Genomic DNA, 14,865 nt, shown 5'->3' with positions numbered 1-14,865 from the left:
ACATGTATTATAAATTTCCTGCATTTCAGAGTCCCAAAAGAGGGAATATTTTCTTTAAAAAAAGTTGGAGTTGCCAAAGAAAAACAACCTAAGCTTCATTTTCTTGAACATTCACTTACCATTTTTACTACATTAAAGCTTTAGTATCCCCCAAAAACTGGAAACTAAGTGAAGTCCCTACTAATCAAAAGACACTACTGCTAATTAGATATTCTATAAAAAAAGGGCACTTTGGTAAAAACTAAATAATAAATAAAGCAGTAGTATCAGTAAGAACAATCCATTTCACAATCCATTCTGGAAAACTTCCTGTGCATGCAACTATGGCTAAGTATTTCCATTTCCACTGCTAGGTCTATTTAAATCTGGATTTATAAGCAAGAAGTGGGAAAAAATAAAAGTAAATTTATATTCAGAAACAATTCTATGTCTTGAGAGCCTGTCATGCTGACACAGCTCATTTGCAATATAATAAATATTATGTGTGATAATTTTCACCCTCATCTTGCCTCAAACTAGATATGCAAAAAGATTCACACAAATATTTTGGGGTCAGAAATACACCCATTAGTAATTATTGATGCTTTTGTTCAAAGTCTCTCAATTCCATTTAAAAAATAAAACTACATTAAGAATTCACAATTGGCAGGAAAATAGGACAAGACTTTTTTTCACCCTACAGATACTCTACTTTGTAGAGGTGGCATATGATATTCACCACCTTTCTTTTTGGTTTTGCATTATAACCTGACTTTAGTAGTGTGTTATTAAAAGTGGCCAAAATCATAACATTTTAAGGCAGAAACAGGATGAATTACCACCATTTTGTAGGTGAGACAACGATGTGCAGAGTTAACATCGTTAAAGAAAACATTCATCACTTAACTCAGGATTGTTCCACCTACTTGCTTCAAGGGGACACTGGCAATCTACCTGCCGCAAAGTGATACTCTGACCAGCAGATGGAATAACTCCATTGGTCTCCTTTATTTGGAAAATTACTGAGCATCTACTTTGTCACAAACCATGTGGTGGGTAGTGTATTCTTTCCCAAGTCTCACTCAGATTACCAAACAGAATATCTCTGGTCAAAAAAAGAAAAAAAAAATTGAATTGCTTCATGAAAAGAAATTACAACAGTCCTCTGTTCATCTGTTGTTTCTAAATTTGGCAAAGAGACTTGGAATTCTAAAAATAGTTGAAATAAGGCTGTACAAAGAAATATAAATATGCTAATACTGCAGCCTTTGATGTCTACTGTCACATATGTTCAGATTTGGCAGGCTTTATGACATTTTAAGTATTATTTTCATCATTATTTTACAGATGACAAAAATGGCATTTAGTTCTTCTATTTTGTATAACCTCTTCACATTGTTATTTTCTAGCACAGGAGTAAATATTTAAAAGAAAGCTATATCTTCCTATCTTTTGATAACAAGCCCATTAAATTTATATTATCATCCAGATAAAATCTCTTATTAGGAAAGTCATAAGGGATCCATACTGTGTGCTGGTGGTGGAATTTTCCTACAAATCTATACAAAATAATTCCAAAAAGATGTTTCCAGTAAGTAAAAGCAAGCTGTGAAAGAGCTGATAGTTCCTTTTTAATGCATGAGGAAATAGAAAACAGTACTTTGGGCCCTAAGTAGACATTTCTTTCATCCATACATTTAAAAATTATTACAGAAATTGTTAAGCATAAACAAAAGTATAGAGAGCAAAGTATAAGGAATCTCCATTTACCTATTACCTACTTTTTTAAGATTTATTTTTTTCAGTTATTTCACCCTCCTTTGCTGTTTTGCGCTCACTCTCTACTCTCCATTCACTGTGCCCTCTTTGTGTCTGCTTGTCTTTTCTTTAGGAGGCACTGGGAACTGAACCTGGGATCCCCCCATGTGGGAGAGAGACAATCACTTGAGCCACCTCAGTTCCCTGCTTTGTTGTGTCTCTCATTATCTCTCCTCTGTGTCTCCTTGTTGCATCACCTTGTTGCATCAGCTCACTGCACCTGCCCATCGCATCAGCTTGCTGTTTTGCTAATCTTCTCCAGGAGGCACTGAGAACCAAACCCATAACCTCCCATGTAATAGACGGAAGCTCAGTCGCTTGAGCCACATCTGTTAACTTACTTTCAACAATTATCAGCTCATGCCCAATCTAGTTTTGTCTACACCCTCACCAGTTTCTTCCATTCTTGGATTATTTTTAAACACATCCTAGACAGCATATAAATTCATCTGTAAATGTTTTAGTATGTGTAACTAAGAAACAGGAAATTTTTTAAAGAACTAAAATACCATTAAAAGACATAGAACCTAGAGTATGCCACTATTAGACTACAGAAGTTTTCTCTTAGAACTTCCTGTGTCAATTTGCTTTGGGTAAGGGTGACTCTGGAATTATTGTGATTTACTTCCTGATAAAAGTAACTGAGAAGATTGAATTTGGAAAGGAGAAAAGGTGAGAGGCAAAAGATAGCATCTTTCCCTTCCCTTACCCCACTACCAAGATGGCTCCCTCGTCAATCTGCTCGTTGATTGCTTGCTGTCTCTGCTCATTGTCTCTAAGAAAAGACTGGGAACAGTTCATCTAAGGCCAAATTTTACTCTAATATGACCTCACCCAGCACTCTTTCTCTCTAAACTATTGTAATATGCTAATTAAGTTTAACCTTAAATTCTCAAATGCCACTTTGGTTGTTCTGTTCTAGTTTCTGTCGGATGGTTTACCGACTATACATGAAGAATACCTTCAACAGACATACAGCTCATCAGGATTGTGCCTTAATAATTAAAATAATGCTTCTGTAGATATATAATTAAAGCAAGATCAAAAGCATATGGTAATGAAGAAGAAAGACCAATAAATAACTCCTTTTCTAGTTTCCAGTATATTCACATTTTAAGAATGTTAAGAGTAAGCTTCGGACTTCATCATTCTAACTGACTCAGTAGATTTCACTTCTTCAGATAATAAATACTTCCAAACTTAAAAGTGTCAAAGATATCAGGAAGGTACTACATATATCTGAAACTTAACTATGTACTATGCTCTTGACATAACAATTCAGATTCAGATCCTGACCATTAATACTATAAGCAAATGATATTAAATACAAATATAGCTTTAGATAATCTGAGAACTAATTATCATTGAGGGGAAAACAGGAAAAAAGAACACAATTAACTGTAAGAAAATAATTTCCCCAATGCCTCATAAACAATTTGTCTTCAAGATTTATTTCATCTGAGGATACAATTTTACTTAAGGTCCCTCATTTCACATGTACTATAAAATATACAATATACTTGGACAACCTTGAGAATATACAGGACTTGATGAGTCTCATTTTGGACTGCATTACATATTTATGGTGGGTATATTTTTTTCTTCTCAGTAACTTCTAATTTTTATTATCTTGCTGTAGTTTACATTGCTTTGAAGTTACTATAAATCTTTTTTTTTTCTCCTTTAATATGGCAAACATTATATTTGGGGCAATTCTAAATACATACATATACTATGAATAGGTTGGGTATACCCTAAGCATTTTCAGAGCATATTATCTCCCACAAGGCAGAAGCTCATAATTTCTTCAGAAATGAAAGAAAGGAGGAATAAATTAATAAGGATAGTTGATAGATATTTTAGATCAAATGCCTCAGAGTAGGAGAGCTCTTTGGATTTGGTTCTTCTTCATGATAGTCAAGGAAAGAAGACACTTGAATACAGACTCTTCTAGTTTTGATTTGGGAGGCACAGACATTTTGAATTAGGGTCCTTTCTTCAGAATCTCTCCTTTAGTGTCACTGGACTAATCCCTTCATTTTATTTGTTGAATATAATGATACAATGTCCAACTTAAGGAACATCTTAAAAAATTAAATGAGATGAATTAGTTCAAAGCTTTACAATGTGCTATGCAAATTCCAGTTGGTATAATTACTATAAAAATAGACTCAAGAACAAAGAAATGTAGTAAGATTACTTAGAAAACATTTTGGCATTTGAAAGAAAAAATTTCTATAAAAAGAATTCCATCTTGCAATGAAATGAATACTATTTAAAAACCATACAATTTTCAATGGAGTTTAAAAATATCAGAAACAGAGCTATCTCCTTAGTATCAGTTATTAAATTCAGTCAAGTAATCGTAATTCCAGGCACTGTTCTGAGCACTTTCCATAGATTATCTCATTTAATTCTATAAGACAGGTATGAGGTTGGGCTCTGAATCTCAATAGAGTTGCAACACCTACTCTCAAGTTCACTGGACTCACCCAGGACAACTAACAAGGAGATGATAGACAACAATCATCTCAAGGAACAGAAAGAGTCTGCAACTGCAAGAAAGATACTGCCATCCATGTGCCCCATGGGATCTAAGCCCTCTGTTAATTAGAGGTGGAGTAGGCATTACCATGCCAGAATCCTCAGAACTGGGGAATGAATGATGGACTGGAGTAAATTAACTGTTATTCTACTACCAACTAAAATGTAAACTATAATCCACACTTAGTGGCAATGCTCCAAAATGTGTTCAATTGTACCAAATGTACCACGCTAATAAAGAAGTTGTTAATGTGGGAAAATGAGGAAGGGGTAGGGAGTGGGGCATATGGGAATCCCCTCAATTTTTTATGTAACATTTATGTAATCTAAGTATCTTTTAAAAAAATTAAAAGTATATCTATATATGTATGATAGGTATATTATCATCCATTGTATAAATAAGAAAATTGAAAGTTTATGCAATTGATGATGGTCACACAGTTAAGTAGGAAATCACAACCAGATATTCTGTCTCAAGATCCTAACCTTTTATTCACTACTCTATAGCTTCATAATTTAATAGTTCTTCAAGCTCAGATTCTTAGCTTAGGTTGAAATAAAGTTGAAAAATAGCTGTCTGCTACTGATGGTTCAAAAATAAAATTAAAGGTAATAAAACATTATTTATTCAAATTGCAAGTTTTAAATTCAAGAAGCTACTGCTATAATTACTGAATATTCTCTTGGTTCTAATTGAACAGTTTCAGCTTTTCAATAGAAGATGTACAACCTGTCCCAGTAATTACAATCTTCCTTGAATTATATATGTAAATACATATACTTGCAATGTATATATAATTTACATAGTATATGTGTGTATATATATACACATATTTACTGTGTGTGTATATATATATTTGTTTATATAGTAAGAGCTCGTTTTTAAATACCTGTTACCAGAATACAATTTTAAAAGTTAACACACGGAGTTTTTAAGTTTTACTTAATGGACTCATCTTTTACACCTTTTAGAGGACCTATTTAGAGTCAAATGAAAATGTTTTCAAAGTGCCACTGTCAGTCTATTGTCCAGTTAGATCCTGCTACAATGAGCATGCATTTAATTTATTTACTAGACCTAGAGTTAATCATTTGCTCTTCTAGATTTCATTTTCTTTTACATGTCTTCTCCTTTTAATTCCCATTGTCACTACTCTACTTCATGACTTGACTGTAATATTTCTGGACAACCCTAAAAGACCCTATATTTACTACATTTGTGATAAAATAATACAATATATAATTATAGACAGACATACCAATTTATAAAATTCCATTAGGTAAATATTTTATTTGTAGCCTATAAAGTTACAAAGTTTCACTGTAGCTAGAAATTTGAGATGGTTGCTTTTGAAGGAAAGAAACAAAAAAAGATTATTTGTTAGTGCTTTAAATGTGATCATTTGAGCTTGCATCTCACTTCTCTTAGAAAACCACACATTTTTCTTCAATGATGCTCACTAAATATGGGACATTTATATACTTCTTTAATAACAACATCATATTAAAATCAGAGTTTATTGATTTTTATCTGTTGACTTTTTGTGAATTATTATTTTGATCTCTCCAACATCTTTCCTTTAAAATGTTTCAAATAACTATACAGAAAGAATAATCACAGGAAAATTACTTTCACTTGTAATTCAATTAAAGTCCTTGGCCATAATTCAAAACATGGCTATAAATTCAACTGACATAGACATACATTTTTATTTTGAAAGGAAGATATGAAGAACAGTTTTGAGTTGGTGCCATTCACAAGCTCAGAAGCCAATTTTTTAGATCCTTGGATGAAACATGGAAGGAATATAATTCCTTACTTCACACTGCAAGTGGTGACCCTGTAGCATCACCTGCTGAATAATATATTACAAAACGGGAGATGTGGAACAGTTCAGGCTTAAGAAAAATGTTGTTTTGTTAATATCTGATTAACACATGGGAGCGAGAAAAAAACTACAACTTTTATTGCCAAGTGTACAACAGAAACACCACACCCAGGGTGATACTTCTTCAAAGAAACTCTCTAGAGAGGTGATCATTCAACTTATTTAATATTCCATGAAAACTCCAGCTAACTTATTCAATTTATTAAATAACACAGATGTTTCAAAAAGAGAAAAAAGTATGTGACACCTCTTTGGAGACATGACTAATGGGCCATTATGACAACAATTAAAGAGTAACCACTTGCAGTCTGTTACAATTGACACTGCTATTGTGCATCTCTTAGGTTTTCTGTTAATTACATAAAATTTAAGTCTCTAATGAATTTCAATTAAACCAAAGAAGGGCATCAAATATAAGAAAAAGTTAGTGAAGAATGACTTTCTAAAAATGCACACTGGCTGAAATATATTTTATAGTCTGAGCTTAATATTTTCTATTGGACTCTCATTGATTTATCATAGTTTCTTGGCAGACATGCAAGCCTTTAAAATCATTTTATTATCAGCATGTCCAACCAAAGTAGTAGAAAGTAACAAAAAAAAGTTTGGCATCCATAATTAAATTTGAAGGATAACAGGATGTTCAATTCAAGTAATTATTAATATCATGCGCCCCTCTATAAAACTTTCAATTTAATTTAAATTTGAGGGTAGGGACTGTGTCTTAGCGTTCTTCAGTGTTCCAGAGATAAGTATAGATCCTGGGACATGGCAGCTGCTCAAGGAATGTCTGCTTAATAAATGAATAAATGCATAGATTGGAGATTTTAGAGAATGGTGGATGAAGCAACCCACCCTTGCTTCTATCAAAGTAGTTAGGATAGGCAAAATACCAACTAATCCCTCTGGACAATTGAGTATGAACACTTAACTTTTCCCCTTATAGGAAAAAAACACACACAAACATTCCAAACAAAATAGAAAGCACTGATTTTTAAAGTCAGAAAACATGGACACTAGTCCTGGCTTTATCTACAAGTACCTGAGTGTCCTTAGATATAGCTATGAACTTCACTGTGCCCCAGATTCATCTATAAAGCAAGGAAGCTCATTTAGATATAGGAATCCTCCTATTTTATAAATAATTCCTCCCTCAAAATATGTACCATTTTTAAATAAGGAAAAGGTGGGGGAAAGAAGAAACATGTATTACTCTGTGCATTGATGTCCAGAGACCCCAAACTATCACAACACCCCTCATTACATTTATAAGTTTAGATATAATGTTTGACAGTACATTGCAGAACTATGTAAATGTTCCATAATTTTGTTTTCTTTTACATAGTCACTGTCAACTTAGTTAAGTCCAGTAAGCATCTGACTGAAGCTACATGAGAGTTATTCAGCATATCTAATATTTGTCAAATATGTTTTAAATTGAATTAAGTTTATAAGGTTTTTGTTTTTATTAAATAATGGGCACTTTGTAATAATATGTTTAAATAATCTCCAAATACTGCTGTTCATACAAAGATGTGAAAGCTGGCAAAACAGATATGTTAGTTGCCAGGAAGCATCACTGTGTGAAATCTATATGTAAATGTAGAAATATTTGGGTTACCCCAAAGTGGAAATGTTCAATAGTTGAAGCTGCCTTTAATCACCAACATCCCATTGAGTTCTCTTGTCTATAGAATATTGCTTTGGAAATTTCAAACCTTGTCCTAAGGAAAATTTTCTTTAGTTGCAAAGAAAACTTGAACCAGGGATCACGATGCATGTCTCTTGGTATAAAAACCAATATACAGAAATCTGGTCCTATTCCTCTGGCTTAGTGTCATACTATTGAAGCTATAAGATAAAATAATGTGGTTCAAAAGAAGTGGAAGAAAGCAAAATGTGAAAAGTAGAAGGAAATCACACAGCAGTTACTGAGTAGAACAAAGCAATCTGAGGCTTATAATTCTTGGAACTCATTCTCAGTCAGAGTTGGGCAAGATAAAAGGTCTTTGAAAAAACCATAGTTAATTCTGAGAAAAGCACAGGACAAAACCAAGGCATTTATAAGGACTCTTCACAATTGATCCAAAATATCAATGTCTTGTATTTAATGTAAGAGTCCTCTTCTTGTCTTTTCATTATCAATTACAATCTATACGGATTTGTTGAGAAACTAGCAAGGTATAGGTCCTTACTAGGAGAGAGGTATTTTAAAATAGGTAAAGCAATACAAACCCATCTAATATTCTAGAAAGAGAAACAAGCAAATATGTAACCATTTACAATAAAAATACAAGGAGGTTAGAACTTACAGTGACATATAAAATAGATTTTGCAAAATTACATGATCAGATTAGGAAAATATTATTCACTAATAACATGAGACTGATTTAATTTATCTTCTGAATACTTCTGAATTTGTCATTCTGTTACTTCTTTCTCATGTACGTTCCGTTAATATTTCACTCAAAAACTGTTTTCAGTGCTTGACTATTTATGTACTTATTCGATGTTTTAAAAGTAAAACTGAGAAGTACTGCAGAACAAAAAAAGTAGCAAATTTTTCACAATTTACAAATATTACTGAACATATTTTCATGTTAGGCCATTAGACCAATATGAAAAATCATGAAAGTGAATCAAGGGATTGATTAGCTACTAGTAGGGTTTTGTACCATTTGGAGACTGCATATAAAGAAAAGGAGTGTTACAAAGGACAAAGCTTTAAAATACAGTCATTACAAATGGGAAATATTACTGTTTCTTTTGCATATAATGTACTTACTGCAAATAGTTCACAAACTTGATAAATAAAATACATAATACTCACTCTGCAATCAAAAACTATAAACATTCTTTCAAGAGGTACAAAAAAGTATAATAAATAAAACATTTCTTTTGTTTTATATTCAGGTATACGTTAACTCATCCAGGGCAACAAGGTAAAATGCTAATTTGTGTGATGATTTAAACAGTAAACTTTGCTAATCAAAGGGTTTCTGCTAAACTAATAGGATCTTCTGAATCTTAATACATTGAAATTCCAAAAACTAAGCATAGAGTCAAATTGAAGATGCAAAGTCCTGCAACACATATAAGTGTGTATGCTCCAAAAGTGGGATCCAAGAGGAGAAGCTGAGAGACACTCCCTATGCAGACTTAGAATATTGGGAGTTTTGCATAGAATTCTGTTTTCCATAGTGAGAAATGTAACCTTTGTTTTCATGTACCCATGAGAACTATATTACACAATCAAAGTATGTGTCAATCCAAAGAGGTGACAAACACAATTTGGCCTCTTTATCAGTGCTATTCTTATGCTGAAATATTGAAAGGGTATCAGCTAAAGCAAATCTTCCTAAAGTAGTACCATCCTAGTGAGCTGATCACTGAGTCAACAGCATTTGTTACACATCTACTGATACATTTGAATTATACTTACATAGAGAAGGTTTTATCTTCTACCAGCATATCTTTATTTGTTGAATGCGTTATTTAAAAAAAAAAGTTGCTACATTTACACAACTACTACTTTCTGTAAAATTAATAGTAATCAAGTGCCTCTATACTGAGAATGATTTTTGCTGATGCCAGACTGAGTCTTCTTGCTCAGACTTCTACCTACACTACACCTTCCACCCTTCCTCCCTAACTCCTACCTCAAAATCACCAGCATCAAGAAGGGATAAAGGGAAGGAAGGCCAAAGATATCAATGAAAATCTAATGTAAAATATAAACCAAATGCATACTGACAGTGAGAAGTGTAGGGATGCTGAAACATGTTTACTGAGGCAGCAAAGATGCCTGGAGGTTTAGAAAGTGCTTTTAAAACATTAACTAATTTTAATCTATTTCTTAGTTCTTCCTCTTATGCCTCATTCATTTTCTAAATCTATCAAAGTAAGAAGGTTTTTCATAAGACTAAAAACATGAAAGCCACTAGTAATGAGTGTAAACGGCATCAATGTCACTCTGAGCCTTGTCCATGACCTACCTACCCCACCTTCCTCAGGCAGTGCAGACTCTCAGGGCTGGAGAGAGGGCTAAGGAGAGAGAGGGTTCAGGAATGGGTAAGGATGTCAATTACATACAACTGCAAGTTCTTGTTGTTGTTGTTGTTTTTAAATAAAGCTTGAAAATTAAATTATTTGCCTTCTAAGCTGTCAAAATTTGTCTACCTCAATATGACTGAGTTAAACAGCAGTTATCAAGTGGCTTGATCAAAATGTTCTGTGAATCCTCCAAATAAAAAAAAAAACCAGAAATTTGTCCAAAGATCCATTTTAAATCCCCAACCTTTGTTACAAATAAAGAAATATAAGAAAGCCCTTAGGGAAATATGTTATTCTCTAGGTCCACTTATATAAATATAAATGGATTTAATGTGCTATTTAAATTTATAATTATTGAATGCTTGCCTGCAGAGGGGAAGACAGTTTGTCTTAGATTCTGCTTTTGTAAACTAGGAAATATACTGTTTGTTTTTTGGGGGACTGTAACTATTTTGTAAACTTTTCCTGATGGATTCTCTTATCTGAGTCCTTCAGTGCAACCAGAGACAGATGTGGGAAGAGAAGACTGGCAAAAACAAACAAACAAATAAACAAAAACAGATTCATCTATCAGGTTTACATTACTTCAGAATCTGATATACTAAACTCATATAAATACAGTTAGCTGGTAGTATCTATCAGTGACATCCTGGCATCAGTGGTTTTACAGAAGTAAAAACGCTTATGGTTAATATAAAATTAAGATGTGAATGCAAAAGAAACAAAATATAAAACAGCAAAAAAAAATCAACTTACATAAGTAAAAGAAACACAACCACATGAGATCTTTTTAACAACCATTCCAAATAAAGTACCTATTTGTATTATTTCTTGAACATTAAATGAAGAAAACTGAAAAGAGAAATATCAACACAAATCATAAGGAAGGCATTCATGTTGCTAATTAAACTTCGATTATACCTGCCATGCTGTAAGGCAAGAGGTGCACATCAAATGCCCACAAGGCTCAATCTTGACATCTTTGTCATTCTCTGCACAAATTTTACAAAGCTGAAAAGTGGAGCCCATTTCACAATATAATTCATATTGTTCCTGTAATTTGAAAAAAAACAGCAATGTTAATGTATTTCTAGCATGATCTATTAATATTGAATTTTCTCGAACATAACAACTTACAGTAAAATCTTCACATTTGATCCTGTCAGGATTATATTACCATTTAAGGCATATATTAAATTGATAATCACAATTTTGTCTTCAAAGTCATTTTTAAAAGGTTTGAGCTTTTATTAGCATTTTGTAATGCTTTAGATTACGTATGTTACACATCGTTCCTTTAGAAAGGAATTTTTCTTCAATATAGTGATTTAAAAGAGAAAATCTCATGGTTTTATAAGGAGAATATAAATGAATTTATTTCCTTTGTGAATGCCATATGCTCATCTACATTCACTATCAAATAACAATAAATAAATAAATAAATAATTATTCTGGCTGAACATACTATTTTATTACTTAGATAGCTCTAGAAATTCCAGATTGGGAGAAAAGCAACATCAGCCGAGCCCTTCCTGCATGCTACACATAGTGGTACACACTTGCTATTTATATAATCTTCAAACCATAACAGATAAATTAAATAAACAAACAAACCCTACAGTTACCTGAGTTTAAATTGTTCTCCCCAAATTTTCAACTAAGTCTCTTACTCAAAAGTACATACTCTTTCCCCCATCTAACATTGTCCAGAAAACTAATCTTCAGCAACCAAAAACTGCTTTATCAAACTTATGTTGTCTTGGATTACTAGTTTTTCAATTTAAATTGGCAAAGCACAAATAATGGAAAGATCTGCACCACAAAGATACACATAGATTGGTGCATGTAATGAGAGTATGATAAAAAGTGTTGGTTAACAGGAACAGGAAGAAAAGAAACTCTGAAGTCAAAATTGTTGGAAATAAAGTAATGCTTTAGTAAGTGCCTACGACATACTAAGACTAGATAGCAATAAATAAATGAGAAGATTAGTCCCCAACATATTAAAAGATCTTACAAGTCTGTGAGAATATAACACATACACATATGCGTGCACATGCGAACACACACATACATATAAATTCTGCCCATCGTGAAATCTTTATGGTAACGTATAAATAAATTTTAAAGAAATTAGGGAAAACATAAGAGAGAATGGATCAGGAGAGAAACGAGATAAACCTTAAGTGATCTAAAGTAAGTTATAAATTGCTGAAGTCCCTGAAGTAACACATTAATATTTATATTGGTTACGACCATCAAAATAATCAATTTACACTTATGAAAAAAATTACTATAAACTAAAATCACAGATATACAACTTAATGTAACCTAAATAATAAAGTTTTCAAATATTTGTGAGTAACTTAAGGGAATGGACTCCTAATAACTTTTTTTGAAACAACGGAACTGTCCCTATCGAGTATCCTTTAACAGATATTTAAAAAATACAGTATTACTACATAATTTTTAAAACAGTCACCATCTATTCAATTTAAATATCTGTTCACAAACAATACATATAAATGTCAACATGTGCAGTTCACAAAATATTACCAAGATCACAAAGACTGAAATCTGGAGAACTAGAAATGAAATTAATCATTTTCTACTGTTCTCCAAAATATATCTATCATTTCTGGGAGCTTTTTCTTAGATATTTATTACTTATCATACACAGCAAGAACATATCTAAACTATAAGGGGTTTAAAAATTACATTTTATGTAAAATGAAATATTAAGGTTCTTCCTTTGTCCTCTCACTGATCCCCATTCTCTCCTATCTTCAGAGCTAAATACTGTCACCAGATTGATGAACTTTTATTTAAAAAACCAAATAATTCATATGTTCATATATGGCTAACTTCATATTTATTTACAAAAAAATGGAACTTACATAATGGAACTTTAAAAAATGGCATGTTTTAAAATGAAGCTTATGAATGTGATTTTTTTATATAGCAATATGCAGAACTTCCCAAGTGAATATTTAGAAATTTCACAATGTAACAGTATGATAATACTATTTTTTTAACTTATTATTGAACATTTGGGTATTTTACTTTTCACAATTACGAAATCATAAATTTTCACCATCTGGAATACAGATCTTTGTGTTCATATGCAAGTGATATATACATATGCACACACATATACACACATTTTCATGTATATATTCACTTATCTTTATGTGTGTGCATATGTATATGTAGCTATTTATATCCACACATATATCCATGGATTCTTGAGTCTATATATAGGGAGAGACTCTTGAGTCAAAAGAATATGTTCACTTAGGATTTTAGTAATTACTGACATATGGCCCTCACAAAAAGCTTTACCAAGTTACAGTCCCCCTAATAATCTATGAGACTGCCAGGAACAGAGTAATAAAAATGGAATCATTACCTTTAATAGGTTCCAATTCCTCACATTATTTACCTATTTACCTATCTCTCCATTTAAATGCCAATATTATTTTGTAAGAAGGAATAGCAGATTTTTTTTTCAAAAAATGGAGAAAATAATGTAATTTCTCTTCACTCTCACAGTTCCTTAAATATCTTTTGCATTAAATACTTGTGCACGATTTTAGTCATAGTGGAGGTAAAAAAAAAGAAAACTTATTTTGAAAGCAATATAGATAATTATTTATTATAAAAACTTTTCCATAAATTATTCTTACCTGTGTCACTTTTATATGATCATGGGGTGTAGGTTCACATAATCCAGTTAAATCAGGATTATAACTCCTCCCATCAGGAAAAAGATAGCTGAGTTTTAAAACATAACTTGATTACTATAAATATACAAATTTAAGTTGCAATTAAGATTATTTAATCTGATTGTTCTTTTTTTAAAAAGTGGGCATCACCATCTCAAGATCCTCAAGACTGAGGAAAGAACAAACAATGGGGGAATGCAAATAGACTTATGATTAGTCTAGCAATGGAAGAACGTGTATCACTGATATAAAGGCAGTTACGACCAGAGGTTCTGAGGGGAGGGAGAGGGGAGACTAGGTACAACATGGGGTACTTTGGGGACGTTGGAATTGTCCGGGCATGACATTGCAATGATGGATACAGGCCATAATACATTTTGCCAAAACCTCTAAAATTGTGTGGTGCAAAGTGTAAACTATAATGTAAACCAAAGACGACGGTTAGAAGCAATGCTTTAATATGTGTTCATCAATTGTAACAAATGTACCACACTAAAGAAAGATGTTGATAATGGGGGAAAGTGTGAGAGGGGCAGGCGATGGAGTATATGGGAATCTCCTATATTTTTGATGTAACATTTATGTAACCTAAACTTCTTTAAAAATAAAAAACTAGAAACAAAGGATTATATAACATTGTGCTCATCATACATCAAATATGCAGAAAATCTAGAACAAATTCAGAAACAAAATATTACATTAATGAAAACAAGGGTGCTAAAGATATGGTTAAAAGGTTCTATTTAACTTAGAAGATGCAACTCCATAATTACTGTTTTCAGTATTCAAAGGTGCTACTGATCAGTATTGTACAATGGCAATGAGAGAATAATGAATCGTAGCTGGATATCAAAATA

At 32.3% G+C, this 14,865-nt stretch overlaps 1 protein-coding gene across 10 annotated transcripts in view; it reads right to left on the bottom strand.

The window, feature by feature from the left end:
* Positions 1-14,865, bottom strand: part of CBLB (Cbl proto-oncogene B) — a 189,005-nt gene that overhangs the window by 60,977 nt on the left and 113,163 nt on the right. For all 10 annotated transcript variants that reach the window (XM_004460195.5, XM_004460196.4, XM_023589318.2 and 7 more), the window contains exons 8-9: positions 13,970-14,057; positions 11,205-11,336 (exon numbers count right to left, since the gene is read on the bottom strand). In XM_004460195.5, coding sequence (XP_004460252.1) covers positions 11,205-11,336; positions 13,970-14,057 — 220 coding nt within the window. The remainder of the gene's footprint in view (positions 1-11,204; positions 11,337-13,969; positions 14,058-14,865) is intronic.

This window comes from Dasypus novemcinctus, chromosome 4, assembly GCF_030445035.2.
Source record: "Dasypus novemcinctus isolate mDasNov1 chromosome 4, mDasNov1.1.hap2, whole genome shotgun sequence".
In the NCBI taxonomy this organism is placed as follows: Eukaryota; Metazoa; Chordata; class Mammalia; order Cingulata; family Dasypodidae; genus Dasypus; species Dasypus novemcinctus.
The sequence above is the reverse complement of the archived record's forward strand: the minus strand, read 5'-3'. Positions and strand labels throughout refer to the sequence as shown.